The 21,533-nt window shown below is 43.6% G+C and overlaps 1 protein-coding gene across 22 annotated transcripts in view; it reads right to left on the bottom strand.

Moving 5' to 3' along the window:
- Nucleotides 1-21,533, bottom strand: part of CADPS (calcium dependent secretion activator) — a 340,568-nt gene that overhangs the window by 243,676 nt on the left and 75,359 nt on the right. For all 22 annotated transcript variants that reach the window (XM_053378320.1, XM_053378321.1, XM_053378327.1 and 19 more), the window contains exon 3: nucleotides 17,878-18,210. In XM_053378320.1, coding sequence (XP_053234295.1) covers nucleotides 17,878-18,210 — 333 coding nt within the window. The remainder of the gene's footprint in view (nucleotides 1-17,877; nucleotides 18,211-21,533) is intronic.

The following is a 21,533-nucleotide window of genomic DNA, read 5'->3' as shown; positions in this document are numbered from 1 at the left end:
TTGATAATATGGGTCATATTACTGTGCATTTCTCTGAATATTTCTGACTAGTTGTAAGGCATTTTTCATGCTGTGCAATAAAGAAATGTTGATTGATTGATTGATTGAATGATTGAGAGGGTGACCATATCAAGTGCATTGATCTAAAAAACCCCACCATAGACCTGTCCCCCCCTTTTACTGTTTAGTTCCTCTTGTGGATTCAAGGTAACAGAATTTTTAATGACCCCAGGAGCATATATTGACAAGTGGTATCAAGGGATTTTGCATAATAATGTCTTGCCGCATGACTACGTTTTTTCCTCTTTTAATGCTGGTTGTTGAGGGAGAATGCGAAGCACACGTGATAAGGATTAGGGATTAGGTTCATGATAAATGATTGCAGGAGTATGCAACTGCTGGTTTTAATAAAAATAAAAAGAAGGCCAACAGCAGAATTGAGTATAAAAAGGATTAAAGTAACCTACTGAGATGGAAGGATCAACTCTGGAAGTCAGGGAAACGCATTCTCAATTTCACATCCAAAATTGCATTCTATTTCCTCTGCAGCTACTACAAGTCTGCTTCTCATATGTTCTGCACAGCTCCTTCTTCATTCTGCAAAGCTAATGTCGAAAGCTGCAGGCCATGTGGAAGAAGCATACACAGCACATCTTGCCATACCAGCGTTGGGGCGAGGGAGAAATGGAATATTGTTTGCATCTCAATGTGAAACTATCTGCTTCACAGTTCCTGCACTTCACGGAATCTGGCCAAAGTGTAGCAAAAAGCGAGAGAACATTTTAGGGAAAGTGCTCTCCCTTTTCTTTTGGTTCTTTATCTTGGACCGGGACATCCCTTCAAATAGAGGACTCCTTCAAATGGAGAGTAGCCCATGAAACAGAGGGCTGTCCTCTGTAAAGCAGGACAAATGGGCACCTTAGATGGAAGATGGAACCCAACGTTTCCAAGGGGTGATAAAACTGAGGTCCCTGCTGCCGCCGCCGCCACCTACCCTCCAAGTAGCAGCCACTGAAACACAGGTTTTCCTTTAAACTTTTTGCTTCTTTCTTCCACCTTTTGTTTCTACTGTACTTTTTTCTTTCACCAGACCGTGACACAGTCATTGAAAGCTGGGGAATGGAGTGATATGGTTATATTAGCCATAGAATCATAGACTTGTAGAGCTGGAAGGGATCATCTCGTCCAGGCACCCCCAAACTCAGCCCTCCAGATGTTTTGGGACTACAATTCCCATCATCCCTGACCACTGGTCCTGTTAGCTAGGGATGATGGGAGTTGTAGTCCCAAAACATCTGGAGGGCCGAGTTTGGGGATGCCTGATCTAGTCCAACCCCCTGCAAGGCAGGAAGAAGAACAAAAGAACAAAGTACTTATTTTTTCCTGCATCCTTCAGTCACGGTGGAGATATAGTTTAGGTTCCTCTTTTTTTAAAAAAAATAAAAATGAAAAACCAACCCTGCTTAGCCTGTAAAAAATTACACTCCACTGCTTTTACTGCCTAATTCGACAACCAGGGCTAGTCGCAAGAGGGCAATTTTTCTTTAACATCTATTTAACATTCAAAGTGAAAAGCCCAGAAGTCTCCAGCATCTACTCTGGAGTTGACAGTGATGCTTACACTGAAGCCTGTTGAAAGTTAAAAGAGTAATTACAACCCTTACAGAGGGGTTCCAGGCTGCCACTTCAGTTTCTATGGCAATAAATGCTGGCTGTCCCCAAAATAGATTATGGTGCTTTACACTGGTCTTTGAAACAATGGTAATTCTACAAGCACTTCAGTGTGTGTGTGTGTGTGTGTGAGAGAGAGAGAGAGAGAGAGAGAGAGAGAATCTTGCATGGTACTTAAGAGGTTTTCATTTTGTCTGAGGAGCACAAGAACTTAAGAAGAATCGTTCTGGTTCAGACCAAGGGCCTGTCTACTTCAGCATCCAGTTTCTGTCCTGTTCTCTTGGAATGCACTGTTCTTTGCTACAGAGTGTGGGATCAGTTACTTCCATCCTTATTCTCCCCTTCTCATCATTACATTTCTGATGGGGAACAGTATGTCAATATTACCTATTCAGGCTCAGATGAACTGTTGTGCTCTGTTGAACAGAGTCACACAGCCGATAGCTGAGGACAGGACAGCACTTCTTGCATGATTTGCTTTATTATTATTATTTAGTTATTTAAAAGCATTTATAAACCACTTAATATTTTTTTAAAAATCTCTAAGGTGGTAGATGGTAGAGGGGAAGGATATGCTGCTTGTATATCTGGAAGGCTGACAGTGTCTGTGGATTGACAGTGGCAGTAGGGTCCGCTACCTGGGGAACAGGGCAAACATTATTCATGCATTATGGCAGATTTCAGGTGCAGCTGTCAATAAATAAGTGAAGGAAGGTCCATCCCTTATATCCATGTGTATGTGCAGGCAGAAGCAACAGAATGTAGCAGATAAATTTGGACTCATGGATACAATTCACCATATCCTCTCACCCAGAACACACCCCATGTATTCTACTTACCGTATTTTGCGCTCTATAAGACGCACCAGACCACAAGACGCACCTAGTTTTGGGAGGAGGAAAACAAGGAAAAAAATATTCTGAATCTCAGAAGCCAGAACAGCAAGAGGGATCGCTGCACAGTGAAAGCAGCGATCCCTCTTGCTGTTCTGGCTTCTGGGATAGCTGCGCAGCCTGCATTCGCTCCATAAGACGCACACACATTTCCCCTTACTTTTTAGGAGGGAAAAAGTGAGTCTTATAGAGCAAAAAATACGGTACTTATTCATCTTCCAGCAACACATTGTAAGGATGCCACAGTAATAAGACAATATCTGTGTGCATTTCCGTTTACTGTAAGCCCTGGCCCTCAGCTTTCCCCTTCAATATCTCCTGAGATGTCAACATTGGCAAATTAGAGGAATGTAATTTGAACACTTAGCTACTGTTTGTGATACACACGGGGCCTCTAAAGGAAATGTTTTAGCAGCTTTTTAACCTTGTAGCATTTCAGGAAATAAATGGAGAGGAAAACCAAATTCAGCAAACAGCCAGTAACCTATGGTAACAAGCATGCTAAACTATTGCTTTCTCAGCATTAGGCTGAAAACTCAGGCCCCAATTTTGCAATAACGAAACGATGATAAAGCCTAAGTACTTAGAAATAGCATAGTGCCCCCCCACCGCAGCTGTTAGTCTATTTTGGGCATCTCAGCATCCTTGGTTATTGACCCAGGGGTTGAAAACATATTTAGAGAAGATAGAGAGTTCAGATCTGCTAATGTAATTCAGCAGCATGGCTTGTTAGATCATTAGGAAAAGCTGAATCTTTGACTGAAGTAGAGTTGGTGTATACAGCTTTTTTACAAAGCAAGTGGACACTCCCATATTGGGAGCAATGGGTGTTATCTGGCTTCAGCTCAGCGCAGAGGCAGATTTAGGGGAGCATGACTGGTTCTGTTGCACTGGGTGCACAGGGCACTGCTGAAATTTGAGACCCCAACGCCCACCGATTCTCAGTGTAACCAGACTTCAGAACCTTCACCCAAGTTGTCATCATGTCTGTTTCACTGCCTGGAGAACCCCCCCCCCAAAAAAAAAGCCAGGGTGCAGCCTGGGCATGGCAGCACCAGAGAAATCCCTTATTAATGGCAGCCCTTTCCACCACATTGTTCTGCAATGAGACTATGGCCTCATGGGGAGTGCCACACATGCCAACCAGAAACTCTCACAGAGGAATTGCAGAGATTCCATAAGTGTGGAGGTAGTGGAGGTAGCTATCTAAAAAACATCCTCCAGAGATGACTAGCCACCAGCAGTCCAAACCTCACCTGAACATGATGTGCCAGGACAATGAGGTGATCAAATCACTCCTTCTCCCAAATAGCAGATTCAACATCATCATCACCATCATCATCATCTGCTCTGTAGCAACAACTATTTCCTGCCACATTTTTCAGGCCAGAGATATAGTGAGACAGCCATGTGGTTTCCATGGTGGCCATGAAGTCATGAGTTGGTCTATGCAAGGCACCCTTGCATGCCCCAACCTGTCCCAGCCTGGGGATTCTCTGAGACTACCTCTTGTAGCTTGGACAGCTGATCAGAGGAATACAGCAACAGAATCCTGTTTTGTGTCTCTTTACCCAACAACACTGAACATGTCCTTGCATCTAATTCCAGAGCAGATCTCCAGTTAAGGGAGATGGAATTGTTCATGGATGACAGGGACCCCAACCCCACATGCAATTAATTGCCACAAGAGGTGGTGGGTGGCCAATAAACTGGAATGATTCCCCCCCCCTTAATCAAACAGCTTGCAGGTCTATGATAACGAATGATAAAACTACATTTTCAGGCCACGAGTACATGCAACATTGGCTGTGTGGCAGCTCTGTGCCTTCTTGTCCTCCCACTCCCATTATATTTAGTAAAGTAATGTCATATCATGTGTTTTGCCATAGTAAACATTGTAAGAGGGAGAGAGAGGAGAAGGAGGTGGTGCCTGCAGTAATTGTAATATGCAGTTCCAGACAAGTTTAACAGAGAGTGAATCTGCTGGGAATAGCAACTATGCCATTCATGCTTTGTTTGTGAGCTGGACTGAATGGAACCTGGTCTGACCCAATGTGGTAATTCATGTGCTTTGTTCCCTCCGGCCTCCTCTAGAAGAGCTAGTCTGGAGTTTGTGGGTCTATGTCAGATACAGCATTAGAGGCATGCTGCTCGTACATCGGCAAGCCCTGCCATTGTCAAATGTCCAAACTGACCTCCCATTTCTCTCTTCTACTGGGCTGATGAATGTTACAGTTTCCCAAGCTTATTCTTCAACTTACTGGAGCAGGGTTTCCCAAACTTGGGTCTCCAGCTGTTTTGGGACTACAATTCCCATCATCCCCAACCACTGGTCCTGCTAGCTGGGGATGATGGGAGTTGAAGTCCAAAAACAGCTGGAGACCCAAGTTGGGAAACCCTGCACTAGAGAATGCCAAAGTTGCAGATCACCAGCAACGTTACTATAAGATGTTAATATTGTTTTCTACACTGAAATGTCAAGATACATTAAGTAGCTTGTGCTTATAGTCATGGGTTCTTCCTCCTCCTCCCCCCTCCCCAAGAGCACAGTTTTGTGTCTTTTAGAATGAGACTGCAGGACCAGATGTTACACAACACAGCTGAGCATTCAAGGTGAATGACATAACAGAAGGCTCTTGCAGGCAGGAATACTCCGATACATCATGGTTTGAAACACAAAGTCAAACTCATTCCCCAAGGTCATTCATTCAATGATTCTGTGGTAAAAGCTCATAATTAAATTTGCCCTCTGCCTAGTTCAGAATCAAACTATTAATCCTCCATGGTGTGTGTGTGTGTGTGTGTGTGTGTGTGTGTGTGTGATTGTGTTACTATCTTTTCCAATATTTTAAAAATGTGAATACAGTGGTACCTCGGGTTAAGTACTTAATTCGTTCTGGAGGTCTGTTCTTAACCTGAAACTGTTGTTAACCTGAAGCACCACTTTAGCTAATGGGGCCTCCTGCTGCCGCTGTGCCGCTGGAGCACGATTTCTGTTCTTATCCTGAAGCAAAGTTCTTAACCTGAAGCACTATTTCTGGGTTAGTGGAGTGTGTAACCTGAAGCGTATGTAACCCGAGGTACCACTGTACTGGAAATCCTCATTCATGAATGATTCCCATTCTAATTCTGACTACCTCACTCCGGGAACGTAATCATAGAATCTGCACATTGATTATAGCTACCACAGAGTCTGAGCAGCATCTATGTCAGGGATAAGACACTACAGATGTGGAGACCCACAGGAAGTCTAACAATTGTCAGTAAAATACATCTGGCTGTTTTTTCTCCCTCTATCTTATTTCTCACAGTCCCATCAAATCCCTGCTGGAGATCCCATGGTTTTAAATTCTTGGGAATAGTTGGGCATTGAAAGGAAAGAATGTGGCACTGAAGATACCCAACCCAGGAAGCTAAAAGAATCAACTTGCCGACTCCTTTAAAAAAAAATTGTTTCTTTATTACATTGTCTGTAGCTGGTTTTGGTTGGGGACACCTATTCTTAAAGTTCTAGGTGTGAGGCAACGCATGGCTTTCCTTGGTTCTGTATTTCAAGCTGAATGCTTCAGTGGTCCAACATTATAAGATGCAATGCTATGGCTCTATACCGCAGGTTCCTCTGAGCCACAGTAATTTATATGACTTTAGTCTAGACTTTTGTGCCAATAGAGACATACCTTCATCCACTGGGGGATAAAAGAATTTATGCCTATGGAGAAATGCCAATGGAAGAGACTGGGAAAGTACAGTAAGTGATACAGCCAGGGCTGTGAGCTTTGATTAAGTCTACCTCTTTTTAGCCACTTGTGATTGAGACATCATTTAGTCACATTGATTGGTAGTGATTCCAGCCCGACAACGAATGGATTGAAAATCGTTTTGCACAAAAGTTATTTCCCTGTTTTAAACTGATTAAACTCTGTGAGTTTGGGAAGTTTCTGGGTTGTTGGTTTTTGTGGGGGGGGGGGGGGTTGGCAATAGAAAGCCTGATATTTCTGCATTTTTACCCTTCGTTCTTTTAAACCCCCTTTTGATCACACCAATTTCTTTAGCTTGGCATCATCTCAGAGAGATAGTGGATCATTTTCCGTTACATTATGTGGAATCATATTATGCTGCATTGGCATTATGGTGGCATGGCTGTTTTTAAAAATCCTTTTGGAAACGATTCCACATCTCTATTCGCTAAAGCCCTCCCTAGGAATATAGTGGAACAAACTGTGATAACTGTGACTTAATTATTCATCGGTAGAGCAATCCGAGTAAAAATCTTCTTCCAAGCAGGATCTGTGGGTTGTACACAGTTGGCATCCCTCCACTAACACAGTGGAGGCATTGATCAACATAACTGGGAGGGAGGCAATTTTTGTTAATTTCCCTTACCACCTGCTGCTCCCTACACTAGCAACCACTAAGGAACAATGTGGGAGGTGACATGGCAGGAACTGTGGGAGGAGGAAGAACGTCTGAGAACTGCCTCCCAGTTTTGTTGATGGACGTCTCTGCTGGACCAAGAATCTCCCACCATGGAGGGTCAGCAGTTAGAAACAGCTAGACATGTAAGGAGTCAACAATTTTTGTCTAATCCTTTGTAGGTTATCACCAGTGCTTTTTCCATTCCACTGCAGTTCAGCTTCTGCTAAAACCTATGTTGTTCATCTTGCTATTTGCTACAGCCAGAACCAACAGAATTAATTATGTAATTAATTTCAATGCATTGCAATGGAAGGGAAACATAAAAAAACAATGCAGAAAACAATATAATTATTTACATAACGTCTGTGGGCTAAACACAAACAAAATGGCAGTGAATGCCACTGGTATTTGCTTGCATGATTTGCGTCCCTGACCCCCAATGAGCTTTTAAATTGCATCAATTTTGTTTCCTATTTCCATTTCTAATGGTATTTTCCAATATCCCTAGATGAAATCGTATGTGCATTGTTCCTGAGCTAAAATTAACCCCTTGAAAGGGATTTTCAGCCTCTTCCCACAAGTAAACCCAAATGAGCTTAATGTGACTTCCATCCTAGTACAGTGGTACCTCAGGTTACATACGCTTCAGGTTACATACGCTTCAGGTTACAGACTCCGCTAACCCAGAAATAGTGCTTCAGGTTAAGAACTTTGCTTCAGGATGAGAACAGAAATCGGGCTCTGGCAGTGCGGCAGCAGCAGGAGGCCCCATTAGCTAAAGTGGTGCTTCAGGTTAAGAACAGTTTCAGGTTAAGTACGGACCTCCAGAACGAATTAAGTACTTAACCTGAGGTACCACTGTACATATGCATAAGATAACAGCTTTTGGTTTCACCACCGTTGACTCAGCAAGCAACAAACGCCCACTTCTCTCCTGATCTTTCTCTCTGAAATTTTCTCCCTGTACAACCTTGTCAGTTCAAGACGTGAACAGAACAATAAGCCCTTCCTACATCTTTACAACCAGGGAACACCACTTCCTAGTACATATACTTAGGGCAACAGCTCTTGGTTTCGCTGTTGACTCAGAGAACAACAAATGCCCACATCTCTCTTGGTCTTTCTCTCTAAAATGTTCTTCTCTGCACAGCCTTGTCAATCTAAGAAGTGAACAGAACAATAAGCCCCTCCTACATCTTTACAATCAGGGCAGAGCTAATGAGACATGGCACAGCTGCCAGAGAGACTCTGCAGGCATCAATCAGTACCACCACAAGAGACCCAATTGACACCTGTTGTCAACAGAGTGAACCAGCCTTTTCCACTGTCACAGCACAGTTCTTTTCCTCTCTACATCCTGTTCTTCCAACTGTTTATCTTCTGTCTTTCGTGGAAAAGTGAATTCCACCCATTCATTTCCTTATAATTAACCTGATTTTCTGCCCATGCCTCAGTGTTCACCAGGAGATTGTGGAGTTGATGCAGAAATTCCATCTGGAAGAATTATATTAGTCACAGGCAGTTCCTTTCCCCACCACAGATAATGAGGATGTCCTCCTTGGCTCCAATCCTTGTTGAGCAGATATTTTAAAAATAGATGATGTAGCAAGGAACATCACCCAGGGATAGACAATAGAACTCTGGGTACGGACGAACTGTTGGACTCATGCATTTCTATCTTGGTACTAATAAGGTCTACCCATTGCCCTAAGCATGGTCATCTGTGAGTGTGCCAGTGCTGTAGATGAGCTGGGCAGACTGCTCACACGCAACAGGACTGAGATATTGTGGTTGGATGGCAATGAGCCAAATGTCAGGTGTTGTTGCATGTGCCAGCAGGAGATCAGAGGTTGAGCAGTTCTAAATGAGCTTGAAGATAAGTTGGATGGTCACAGAGCATCACAGAGAAGAAATGGCAGGTAAAAGAGTCTTTGAAAAATAACATCACCAGTAGCAGATAGTATCCACTGGTGGGTTCTCTGCAGGGGCTGGAAAAGCACAAGTCTCATTTGGTGCGGAGCACAGCACACATTCAGTAAGAAAGTAAGAAGGGAACTGCTGGATCAGGTCAGCGGCCCACCTTCTCCAGAAGTCCTATTTTTTCAGTGGCCAGGCGGATGCCTTTTGGAATCACAAAGGCAGGACCCGAGTGCAACAGCACTCTGCCCACATGTAATTCCCAGCAACTGGTATTCAGAGACATACTGCCTCCAACTCTGGAGGTAGGACATAGCCACTATCCTGTATAGATTTGTCTAATCATCTTGGAAAGCATCCATCACTAACTCTTGTGGGACCAAATTCCATAGTTTAACTATGCGATATGTCTGGCCCGAATCTCCCAACATTCAGCATCATCAGATGACACTGGGTTGCAGTATTATGAGAGAGAAATTTGATATCCTGCTTTATCACTACCCAAAGGAGTCTCAAAGCGGCTAACATTCTCCTTTCCCTTCCTCCCCCAGAACAAACACTCTGTGAGGTGAGTGAAGCTGAGAGACTTCAGAGAAGTGTGACTGGCCCAAGGTCACCCAGCAGCTGCATGTGGAGGAGCGGAGATGCGAACCCGGTTCACCAGACTACAAGACTACCGCTCTTAACCACTACACCACACTGGCTCTCAGCCCCAAGTCCCATCCAGTCCAGCATTCTATTCTCACAGTGGCCAAGCAGATGCCTATGGGAAACATGTAAACAGGATGTGAGCACAACAGCATTCTCCCCCCCCCCACTTGTGATTTTCAGGAACTGCTAAAGAATTGAATTGAACTGATTTTAAAATGAATTGATTTTAGAATGTCGTGTTAATTTTATTGTTGTTAGCCACTCTGAGCCTGGCTTCGGCTGGAGAGGGGGGGATATAAATAAATTATTATTATTATTATTATTATTATTATTATTATTATTATTATTATTTTATTATTATGATTCCCCAGTTCTGACTAGCCACTTTCTTTGCATCATGCATAATTCTATACACTTCTTTCACATGGATGGTCGACTAGCCATATATGGAGGGTCACAGGCTAGGCACCTCTGCTCTATCATATTTCCCCCCATTATTCATCTTTCTTCTAAGCTAAAAAGCCCCAGTCATTGTATCCTGTCCACATAGGCAGCTGCTCCAGCCACCTGATCATTTCCAGCTCTACAGTATCCTTCTTTAACCGCTTTTCAATTCTGGTCACACTGCAAATTTGCATGCGCACGTCTACCATTGGGAAACGCACAGCACCTTGATAGACTTTGACAGTCTCCATCCACAAAGTCATGCAAGGTTCACCTTACATACTTGGAATTAGATAATTGGGATTCGAATTTCTTTTTCCATTTTATGCATGTCAATATGAGCATCTAGGTGAGCTTGGAATTGCAAGAATGCAGCAACATGTGTCTGTTCTCATGGATATCGATCTGACAGATGACATTCTCTGCTTCCATTCATAATCCTGGCTGCCTGCCTAGGCAGACTCAGAGCATCTCCAAAATCAGATATAAATGAGCGCCCATGCTTTCTGCTTTGACATCATTCAGGTGCCATGGAAAGCCTGCAACAATTTTTTTAAGCTCACCTGAAATAAACTGTGAGAGTGGCAATGCAAGAGAGAATAGGATTAGAAGAGACCAGAAGGCCAGAGTCTATTTCTGGCTCTCACCTTGCATCAAACTGTGACCTCTGGTGATTCAATTCACTGCTGCATAATATGCCTTGCTTTGAGCATAACAAAACTTTGCCTCAACCGTAAATGCAATGCACAGTGCCTAGATAAAAGGCACTTGCTAAGTGGAAGTTCATGTAAATAATGATGCTGCAACATTTCACTACAAGGCACAGAAGAAAAGCAATATGGGAGGTGGGAGAAGAGAGGAACTGTCTCCTTGAACCTCTCTGAGGAAAGGTCTGCTTTTGTAATTAATCACTTGGCACCAAAGTCCTGGATGTGCTAATGCTAAATGCACATAAGGGCTTTGCTGAAATGCTTTTGGAAGCAATTGAAACAACAACACCGTGAATGCTCGTTTGCTAATCCCAGAACCTGAACTTTGTAATTCACCCAGCTTTTTGTCAATATGGACGCTGAAAGACATGCTCATCACCTTAGTGCAAAACCTCACACTCAGCCGTACTCCAAAGCTTATATAACTGCAGAATCATTTTGAAGAAGAAAAATGAAAATCCAAAGTATGCTTATCTGAGCATGAGTGATTGACTGATTAGTTGCAATCACAGCATTATACCAGGAGTTGTGTAGAAAATTATGGCATTCCAACAGAGAAAAGTATATGGCTTTCTAACACCAGCATGGATAAATTGTGCAAGCGAAAGTCAAAATAAGACGAGCGTTCTTCCAGAAAGCATATTATGTATTGCATCAAACCGCTAGTAAAAGGCTTCACTGCTTCCTCTACTTTTGAGTGTAAGGTAACTTCATCACAGAATCTTTATACTGATTATATTAAGCAGCTTTTTGTTTTTGTTGGTTGGTGTTGCAAATTTAAGAGCATATGCCATTGGTCTGCTTTTCATTTTAACCCCTGGTATGGAAGCCAGCAGCCTTTTAGTGCCAATACATTGTCTCAGCACCCATTGGGAGCATAGCTGTCAACCTTCCCTTTTTTGTGGGAAATTCCCTTATTCCAGCGCCGCTTCCCGCTGCTATCCCGGATTGTTAGCTATCCCATAGACTGTCCCCGGGACAGGTGAGGCTGCTGATCCCTTATTTTCGAGGCTGCTGATCCCTTATTTTCAAATCTGAAAGTTGACAGCTATGATTGGGGGTCTCCTAATAGAAATTTTACCAAGTTCCTGTGGCTGGTTTCAAAGTGACTCAGAATACTCTTCTCCCCACATTGCACTTCTGTATTGACACCTTTGGTTCTGATTGTACTGTTTCTCCTTTCTAGCCAATCAAGGCTCCTTGGTCATCCTCATTTCCTCCCCCCCACAAGTCCACCCTCCGCAAATCATCTCCTGAGCCACCAAAGTGCTGTCCTTACATCACTTGCTACCACTAGCTAACCAACACCTTACTGATCCTTCCTTAACCAACCAGGTTCTCACAATGAATCTTTGCACATTTCAGGGTGGTAGCTGCATGCATTTCTTTACTTATTAAATAGTGCACATTGTTTTTATGGGTATTATTGGGCTGAGGTTCATCTCCGCCAAGCTAAGCAGTTGGCTCCTTACCTCTCTCGCCCTGACCTAGCCACTGTGATCCACGCGACGGTCACCTCCAGACTGGATTGTTGTAACTCGCTCTACGTGGGGCTGCCCTTGAGACTGACCCAGAAACTCCAGCAGGTGCAGAATGCCACAGCGAGACTCCTTACGGGGTCTTCGCTGCGAGATCACATTCACCCGGTGCTATACCAGCTTCACTGGCTCCCGGTGGAGTACAGGATCAGGTTTAAGGTGCTGGTTTTAACCTTTAAAGCCCTATACGGCCTAGGAGCCTCGTACCTACGGGACCACCTCTCCTGGTATGCCCCACAGAGGAACTTACGGTCTTCAGATAAAAACATCCTGAAGGTCCCAGGCCACAGAGAGGTTAGGCTGGCCTCAACTAGAGCCAGGGCTTTTTCGGCTGCGGCTCCAACCTGGTGGAACGCTCTGTCACAAGAGACAAGGTCCCTGCAGGACTTGACATCTTTCCGCAGGGCCTGCAAGACAGAGCTGTTCCACCAGGCCTTTGGTCAGGGCGCAGCCTGACTCCCTCCTCTGGCAATCTGCACATAATTTTGCTTAACGGTTGCCATTAATTTGATTTTAATTAATTTTTATAATGAAATGTTTTTAGAATGTTGGATTATTTGATTGTTGTTAGCTGCCCTGAGCCCAGCTTCGGCTGGGGAGGGCAGGATATAAAGAAAATTTATTATTATTATTATTATTATTATTATTATTATTAGGTGTGGGGAGAACTGATTGAGGTTGCTCCCTGGTGAGGGGTGGAGTGTGTGCAACCCCCCTGCTTTCAGTGTGAACTTAATTTGGGGAGATAGCAGCAAATGTGAGAGTGGTAGTAGTAGTAATAATAATTGCAATTTATAACTGCATACTTGCATATCTGGTTGGTGGTTTTTGGTTGTCTCTACTATATTTCTGCATTTTGATCTGCTGGTAGTTTCAGTTTATATTGATATTTAAGAGGCTCTTATCTAATCATTCTGTGCAACATATTATTATTATTATTATTATTAGTAGTAGTAGTAGTAGTAGTAATAGTAGTAGCATTACTATTATTATTTCTGCTCAGTTCCTTAGCTGTTTCATGACTCTGTACTTATCACATATAAATCATACCCAGAGCCTGGCTGGAAAACAGCTCTGAAGTACCTCTGGGTCCTTAGATTTTTTTCTTTTCTTTTTAAAAAATATTTTCATCAGTAGCTTCAGGAAGCAGTGCAGGAAATGAATTGAAGGAGATGAAAATAAACCTACTGAGAGATCTAATGAGGGGTGGGGGGAGGGAAAGGTCTAGGCCAAGCATTGGTCACGGCAAATTGTAATCACAGCGTCCAGCTTTTCTTGGGTATTATCATTTTAATCTCCACATATACCGATTCACATACACAAAAACCCTCATGAAATAGCTAAACCCTTCCCGATAGGGCTAAAGCTTGGAGCTCTGCTTTATTTTCTTCCAAAGAGATGGCTTATATAAGATGCTCTCCCCCCAGAGAATCTCTGTTAATTATCATCCTTATCATACACATATTAAAAATAGCAAAGTAATCCTTGTGTTAAGTGTTTGCGTTCTCACTGAAATACGTACTTCTAACAAATCCCTAATTAATTGTAGGTTTGCTGGTTTAATGAGCAATAAAAGAACATAAATAAAGCCAGGCACTGCATCACCCAAGCATTAAAACCAGCTGCAGAGATTTTACACTCGGCGCATGGGTGAACTCAGCCCACAGGGAGAGTCTTGCCAGGCAGGTTACCTAATGAGCTTCCCCCAGTCCTTTCTGACAATAAGAGACCCATGGAGCAAATGTTGTTTCGTAAAAGGGATTTTAAAGTGTGGCCTTTACAGAAGGCAGGAAGCAAAGATTTGAAAGAGAGCTGAACAGAGGAACGGCATCAATGGAACAGTGTTTTCTGCTGGTATAATGATAAGACTCCATCTTAGAGACCAATTGTCATACAGTTTTTGATGTAATCTCTATCCTCCACCTACCCCCAATCTGGGGCTTCCTCTCCACCTCTTTGGAATTGTACTTCTACATACATATCAACTTGATAATGGCCATGTTTGCATGTCATGCTAAGCCAAACGATGTCTTAGAGCAAACATGCAGGCTCATGGGAAGGAGATCATAGCTGTTTTGCTCCTCTCCAGCCCCTTTAGCTCAGCCAAGATTTCCCACAATAGTTAATTCAAGTTGTGTGCATTCCTACTGGAGGCTGCCTTCGCACCAACCAGCACTGCCGTGTTGCTGGAAATGTAAGGAAAAAGAAGGCACCTTTTCTCATATGTGGTGGACATGTAAGGTAGTAAAAGAGTTTTGGGAAATGATATACAACGAACTGAAAAAAATGTATAAAATAACCTTTTCTTACCCCCCCCCCCAGTTTTTCTTTTAGGGATTCTATAAAAGACCTCACCTACTAACTGGATATGCCAAGGGTTGGACCTGACGCTTTCTGCATGCATGAATGTATGCATATCCTGTACCACTAAACTATATCAGAATCATAGAATTCTAGAGTTGGAAGGGTACCAAAGGGACATCTAGTCTAACCCCCTACAATGCAGGAATCACAACTAAAGAATCCCTGGCAAATGGCCATCAAATCTCTCTTTAAAAACCTCCGGTGAATGAGAGTCCACCACATTCTGACGACTGTAGCAAAATGTTTATAGTAGAGGTTGTATGGCCATCTGTCATGGATGCTTTAGCTGAGATTGCTACATTGCAGGGAGGGTGGGCCCCCTTCCCTACTACAGTTCCATGATTCTTAAATGGTATGCCCATCTGGAAGCGACACAGTAGTTGTGTCCGACTGGCAGGAGAGAGACTATGGTGGCTAGCATTAATGGGATCTTCAAGGACATGTAGACTTCCCCATGCTGCTGTAACCTAGTTATCGCATTGATTGTCTATCCTTATCCCCAGAGACTCAGGATCCTTTTGCTCCCAGCACCAATATTTCACATTTTTGCTCTTACTATGTGATCTGTCCCCAGTTGTCACACGATAATGCAAGCAGCCAGCACAGCCTGAGGTGTGGGCATTTTTTTTAAAAAAAAGATGTAGGGCAGGAGACAGAATGGTGTGCAAGCCCAGCTCCCAGGCAGGAGACTGCAGCTGTGATGGAGTAAACCCAGAATTAGCAATCCCTTTGAAGTTATCCTTCTGCCTCTTCATTTCCCTAATTCTCTCCTTTATTCTCTCCTTGGCTGGGCAGCAGGGTTATTAATCAGAACGGCAATGCCCACTGTGTTCTTTTGAACTGTGGAATATTTCTCTCTTTTTTGACTTTGAGGAAGAGAGAGATGAAAAAAAGCGAGGAAATTAATCTATTCATGAAACAAATATAATCCTCGTCTCCTGGGAATGAATATGTAAATCTGAAAAGGAAAGTACCAAATGACTGAATTTGCTCTAAAAAAAGAGATGCACTGCTGTGAATTTGGAGGACAAAAAGAAGAAGAAGGGAAATCTGTAAGCATGCTCATATAAAAAGGAACAGTCAATGAATATTAGGCTAAAAAGTGATATATCAGAATCATATCATTCTCCTTTAGTTCTTCAGCCTTGTCTCCTGAGGTGCTGTGGGACTATAAAACCCATCATCCCCAGACAGCTTAGCCAATGGTCAGGGATGATATAGCCATAGTTCAACAACATCTGGGGACAGAGGCTGAAGAGTAATGCCTTAGTATATCAATCATGACATTGCATGAACTTGATGGGACGGAACTAGGAGAGTCAATGGCTAACCTATCAGGTTCTCTTCACTCTTCCTGCCCTCCTCCCCACAAAAATCCTTAAAATAGCCATTCTCAACTGGTGCCCTCCATATGTTTTAGACCAACTCCTATCATTCCCAGCCAACATGGTCAATGTTCAAAGGTGGTAGGAATTGCAGTCCAATAACCTCTGAAAGGCTGCGCATGAGTTTGACCAAACTGTGGGAGGCAGTGGAAGACAGGAGTGCCTGGCGTGCTCTGGTCCATGGGGTCACAAAGAGTCAGACGCGACTAAACAATAACAACAACCTGTTCCCAAACTTATTTTGTCCCATTTTAAAATTGCTGAGGATCTTGCCAGATCACTTAATGTTTTTTCCACCTGTTGAAGCAATTTAAATGCACTGTGTTAGATGCTATATGATTTCTAAACTTATTTTTTTACACAAATACACTGCAGACCACTGCAAGCTAACAGCCTGCAACATGGGGACTCTAGTCTATGTGGCACAAATTTTGCTCACATGTACCTTTTACCCTTGCCGCAACTCTCATGCCGCAACTCTTCAGCTTTATTTATTTTGTTACATTCTCCAAGCTCAAGATGGCCGCTCCCCATTTTATTTTCACAACAACCTGGGAGGCAAGTTGGGCTCAGAGATAACGACTGGCCCAGTGAGCTTCATAGCTGAGGAGAGATTTGAACCCTGGTCCTGGTCCAATGCTCTAACTACCCATACCATGCAGGCTCTCATCTAATTCTTTCACTTATGCAAGCCTCCTCAGTTCTATTTTAATTTAAATACTTTTCATGTGGAAAAATACTGTGGCTACTCCCTTGCAGAGATTAAGAGACTATAGAGAAGAAGGGCAGATGAAGGGTTCTGCACTTCACTAAAAAAAGATAATATTTGCCCACACACTGCCCCTTCCATCACCATTTAGTCCTGGAATATTCACAGTTGAGTTTTGGCACCAAATGCCAGTGGGAGATGCCTGCACCCACCGCAATAGCTCTACCAACAGCCCACTGGAAAAATGCTACCACAAAAACACACCCGTAGAGATCAGCCAGAAAGTGGGTATTTGCAGAACAAGAGATTCCAACAAGAAAGGATACTAATAAAAAGGCTTAATGCAAATTTCACTGAAATAGGGACGGGTCGCAGAAGGAGACTCTCAATGCCACAATTCATTTTCAACAAAACTGTCAACATGCAGGGAGGTAGGAGGAAGATCAGCCATCCTTTTGCTTCCTTCTTATATTGACATTTCTGTGTTCTTTGCAATGTGGGCTCCCCATGGCAAGCACAGCTTTCTCCTCTCAGTTCATCACAAAGTGGCTTCACTCTCCTTTTCTGAGTCCGCCATGAAGAGCTGCATGCTGGGTGACTGATGATCAAATTCCACCCTAGCTTCACCTCCCTGGCTCCTCCTTTCCCATCTGACTGTCCTCTGCCTGATCACCACTACTCATTGTCAGACCCTGGTGCCTGGCCCTGTGCCTGGCTTGCTGCTCAACAGAGGCTGTCAAAGCCCTCTGGCCAGAGGCTGTCACCTCTGTACGCACTGCTGATGTTATACAAAATTAGTTCTGCAAACAGCTATTCCTGAAAGCCCTTCCTCTAACAGCACCATCCTCTTGATGTACAGCACGGCGGAGCGCATCCCATCTCTTAGGCAGCTAGACAAGAGTGAACAGATAGCGTACAAGCCAGCTTCGGAGTCAGAGTTTAGTAGCAATGCTGATGAGACGGCATGTAAGTTGTCACACTCAATATCCTCCCACAAGAATACATGCAAAATAAAGCCTGTGGGAAGCACCCATGAATCATCACCGTTGAAAGGCGTCCTTGTTATTCTCCTGAAAATTAAACCAATGTACAGGCCAATGCCATAGTAAGAGTAGAAATCCACACGGGTACACTCATATACAAACAGCTGGTATTCTCCTGGAAAACAGGGAGTCTTACCTGACACGCATTGTACAGAAGCTGGTGTTCAAATTTCTTGATACCCAAGATGTTCTGGAACATCTCATACAGTTGTTCCTTGCTGAGAATCAGCTCCGAAGCAGCACTTGCGGTCATCCTGGCTTGTGCTTTGCGAGGATCCTCTTCACCGCGATAGATCGCATCAAATTTTGCCATCCAGGAACTCAGAACAGTCTCCTTGCTGAGGCCATCGATCTCGGGGAGACTTCGGACCCTCTTTTCAATATGTTTCTTGAAGACTTCCCGAGAGTCGTTGGCCGAGAAACCACCACTCTGAACCATTCTGGCAACACGGTCACTTTTCAGAAACACCTGCAAGTAAAACAATAGAATAAAATGTAATCTCGATTCCCCTCCTGGCTGTTTCAGAGCATGCTGGCTGTGAAATGACTGGAAGCAAATCACATTAGGAAATACTGTCTAGTGGCTTATGCACTGGACAGTACGCACTAGACAGTAGTCAAGGAATATAGCATTCCACCCTGTGTTTAAAGCTAGACCCAATGAACTGGAATAGTAAGCCATGACTTTTTTTCAGGTGGGCACCATTGCCATTATGAAAGAACAAGGGAGAACAAGGGAGGTGTTCACTGTGAGTTCCGGCACCTCTTTTCCCTAGAAAAATAGCACTGAGTACACAGTATCTATTCTTTGCAAACCTTTTCTTTTTTAAAAAAAAAGAAACAAGAAAAAAGGACATATTTTTCTTCCCAACGAGAACTTTGGCAGCCATGTAAGCAACCATCAGGAAATGGAATGACATTTTAAGCTGAACACAGATTTTGATAAAAGTCACTACATAATCAGATTCAGGCTCTGCTATTCTCTTTCTCTCTCAGGGGCAATTCAAACATGACAAATGCCTGACAACGAAAGTCTTTCAGTGTAGGGGAAAGTGTGTAAATCACATATCTTGTCACTTATAAACTGCACATCCATCCATTCATTTTGCTGTATGTGCCTGTGCTGGGAGACTGTCCCATGTACCCATGTTCATTCAGCAAAAAAGTCAGACCATTGAACGACCCAATATTGTCAGGCAGCAATCTAAACCGCACTTATCAGTTTCCCTTTTTTGCCACCCTTGCCAATAGTCTGCAAGGCATGAAAGTGAATTGGCTATCATACCACAGTGGTTTAATAATATGCCACCTGCTTAGTTCCTGCAATGAAGGAATCACAACTAAAGAATCCCTGACAGATGGCCAGAGGCTGGGATTCCTTTATTAGTTGTGATTCCTGTATTGTAGGAGGTTGGACTAGATGGTTCTTGGGATCCCTTCCCACTATACAATTCTATCATTCTAGAACATGACCCCCACTCCTTAATATTTATTTTTTCCCTTTCTGGGGTCCTGTTTTTCTGAACTTCTGTTTACCCAAACAGTTTCAAGAACTAGGCCATTTCAATAAACGAAATTATTCTGTGTCCTCATGCCTTTTAGCTTGACAGAAACAACAGAATGTCTTCTAAGGAGAACATATTACCTAAGCAATTGACCTAACGCCATTATCAGACAAACCGGGATGAGAAAATCCACCTCTCACCTTCTCACATAACAACTTTCCAATACATTGTGGCCTGCTAGGAGCATTGTGGCCACACTTTAATTAAAGGAGAAGGAGATGCCAGTGAGTGACAGGATGCTATTTGAGAACCGGCCACAGATCAAACCTTGTTGCTATGTAGAGTCGAGTGTAAGAAAAGCAATCTGTGCCTCACGCTATTCTGAGGGTCTCTTTTCATCACTCTATGCAGACAGATGGAGTACAAAGCAGAGGTCAGACGCAGGGGATGAAAGCCATTTGACACTGTGACAGCCGCTCTGGGGAAGAACAGGGGAAGATGACATTTTTTCTTTCCCTAGGAGCCACCTGTCAACAGTGACCTCTTTCTGGCAAAGGTATGAAAAAAAAGATGAAAAGATGAAAGAGAAATGTCCACCTCGAAGATAGAATCGTCCACACAGGGAATAAAACATGACACATATCCTTTCTCTGAAGGCAGGACACCCCAGGGGGGGTCGAGATGAAGTGGAAGGGCTGGAACTCCTGAAAGCTCACCATGAAGGACCACCAGCCAGTCTTCAAAAAAGTCCAAAAGGATTAGTAGTCTGAAGGGCGTTGGTTTTGGTTTTGTTTTACTAGCCTGCTAAGAGGCTAGTAGAGAGGAATCCCTCTGTTATTCAGGATACTAGCCTCTTAGCAGGCTAGTTACAATATAGGAATAAAAACCCTCTTATCAAACAGAATGATGAGGAATGGGAACCAAGCCAATGGGCAAAGGAGGAATGGAGAGATCCGTCCCTCCTCGGCCAGCCTCCTCATTCACCGGCCTGGAATCCTATGGTGACCAGCAGATGACTTGTTAAATGCAAGGTTAGACTGTTGGTTTTTCTATTAGCACATGTGTTCACTTGTGAAACATGAGCATCATTTGGCTGCCTTGCAGGGAACCAGGCAGAGGGCCTTCTCGGTAGTGGCCCCCGCCCTGTGGAACGCCCTCCCACCAGATGTCAAAGAGAAGAACAACTACCAGACTTTTAGAAGACATCTGAAGGCAGCCCTGTTTAGGGAAGCTTTTATTGTTTGATAGACTATTGTATTTTAATATTCCGTTGGAAGCCACCCAGAGTGGCTGGGGAAACCCAGCCAGATGGGCAGGGTATAAATAATAAATTATTATTGTATATTATTATTGCACAGCTCCAGTGGTCCACTTCAGCAGCTCCAGGGGCCAGTTTTAGAATTTGGTGAAAGAATCCAGGATCCGTAGTAACTCAGATGCACTTGTAATTGGATATGCAGCTCATTTCAGTATGCTTGCACCCACCCCTTTGAGTCACCATTTTGCATTGGGCTCTCCCCCAAAGCTACCATTTTGTTCCTGGCTCTGCCTGGTGTCCCTCACAAGCCTGAAGCATTCCCCGCTTGCTCTGCTGAGACTCTTGAAAAGAAAGCAAACGTCTCCAGTGCTCTCTCCTGCAAAGGGAGCCAGAGCTAATTCTGGAGCTTCTAGCCACTTGCAGCAGTGGGGGGGGACTCTCAAAAAGTATTGAAGATAACTTGTGCTTCCACAACAAGCATGGACAAAAACATAAGAACATCCTTTTCTCACAATGGCAAACCAGATGTCCATGGAAAACGCACAAGTAGGACCTATGGGCAACAGTTTTTTCCCCACTTGTGATTCTCAGCATTCAAAAGCATAGGAGAGGCAGGACACAGCCATTATGGCCCAATTCTGCTCTGCCTCACAGTTTACTCAGTTTTCGGAGCTTTTTGCAACTGAGATGCCCTTCCATTTAGATCAGCAAATCTAAAACAAAGCAGATGCATAAGAGAAGAAGAGAGGCAAAGCAGGGTGCCCGTGAGATGATCTTATTTCGACTAAAAGAAAGAAAAGGGAAAATGGGTCAAGGCGGTAATGGCGCCCCATCAGAAACAAGAAGGCATTTCTCTCAATTTGACAGAACAGGGAGGGCTGCTGGCAGCCTGGAAGGCGTAAAGCATTGCTTTCTTAATGGCGTCAAGGATGGAATGAATGCAGTACACTGTGAAGAAGCTAGGCCGGCAGAGGGGTGTATCTGCAAATGTTCAATAATTAAGGGACTGAAGGATGACCCGAGGACACA

This window comes from Podarcis raffonei, chromosome 2 (assembly GCF_027172205.1).
Source record: "Podarcis raffonei isolate rPodRaf1 chromosome 2, rPodRaf1.pri, whole genome shotgun sequence".
In the NCBI taxonomy this organism is placed as follows: domain Eukaryota; kingdom Metazoa; phylum Chordata; class Lepidosauria; order Squamata; family Lacertidae; genus Podarcis; species Podarcis raffonei.
This window is presented reverse-complemented; position numbering and strand designations above follow the sequence as displayed.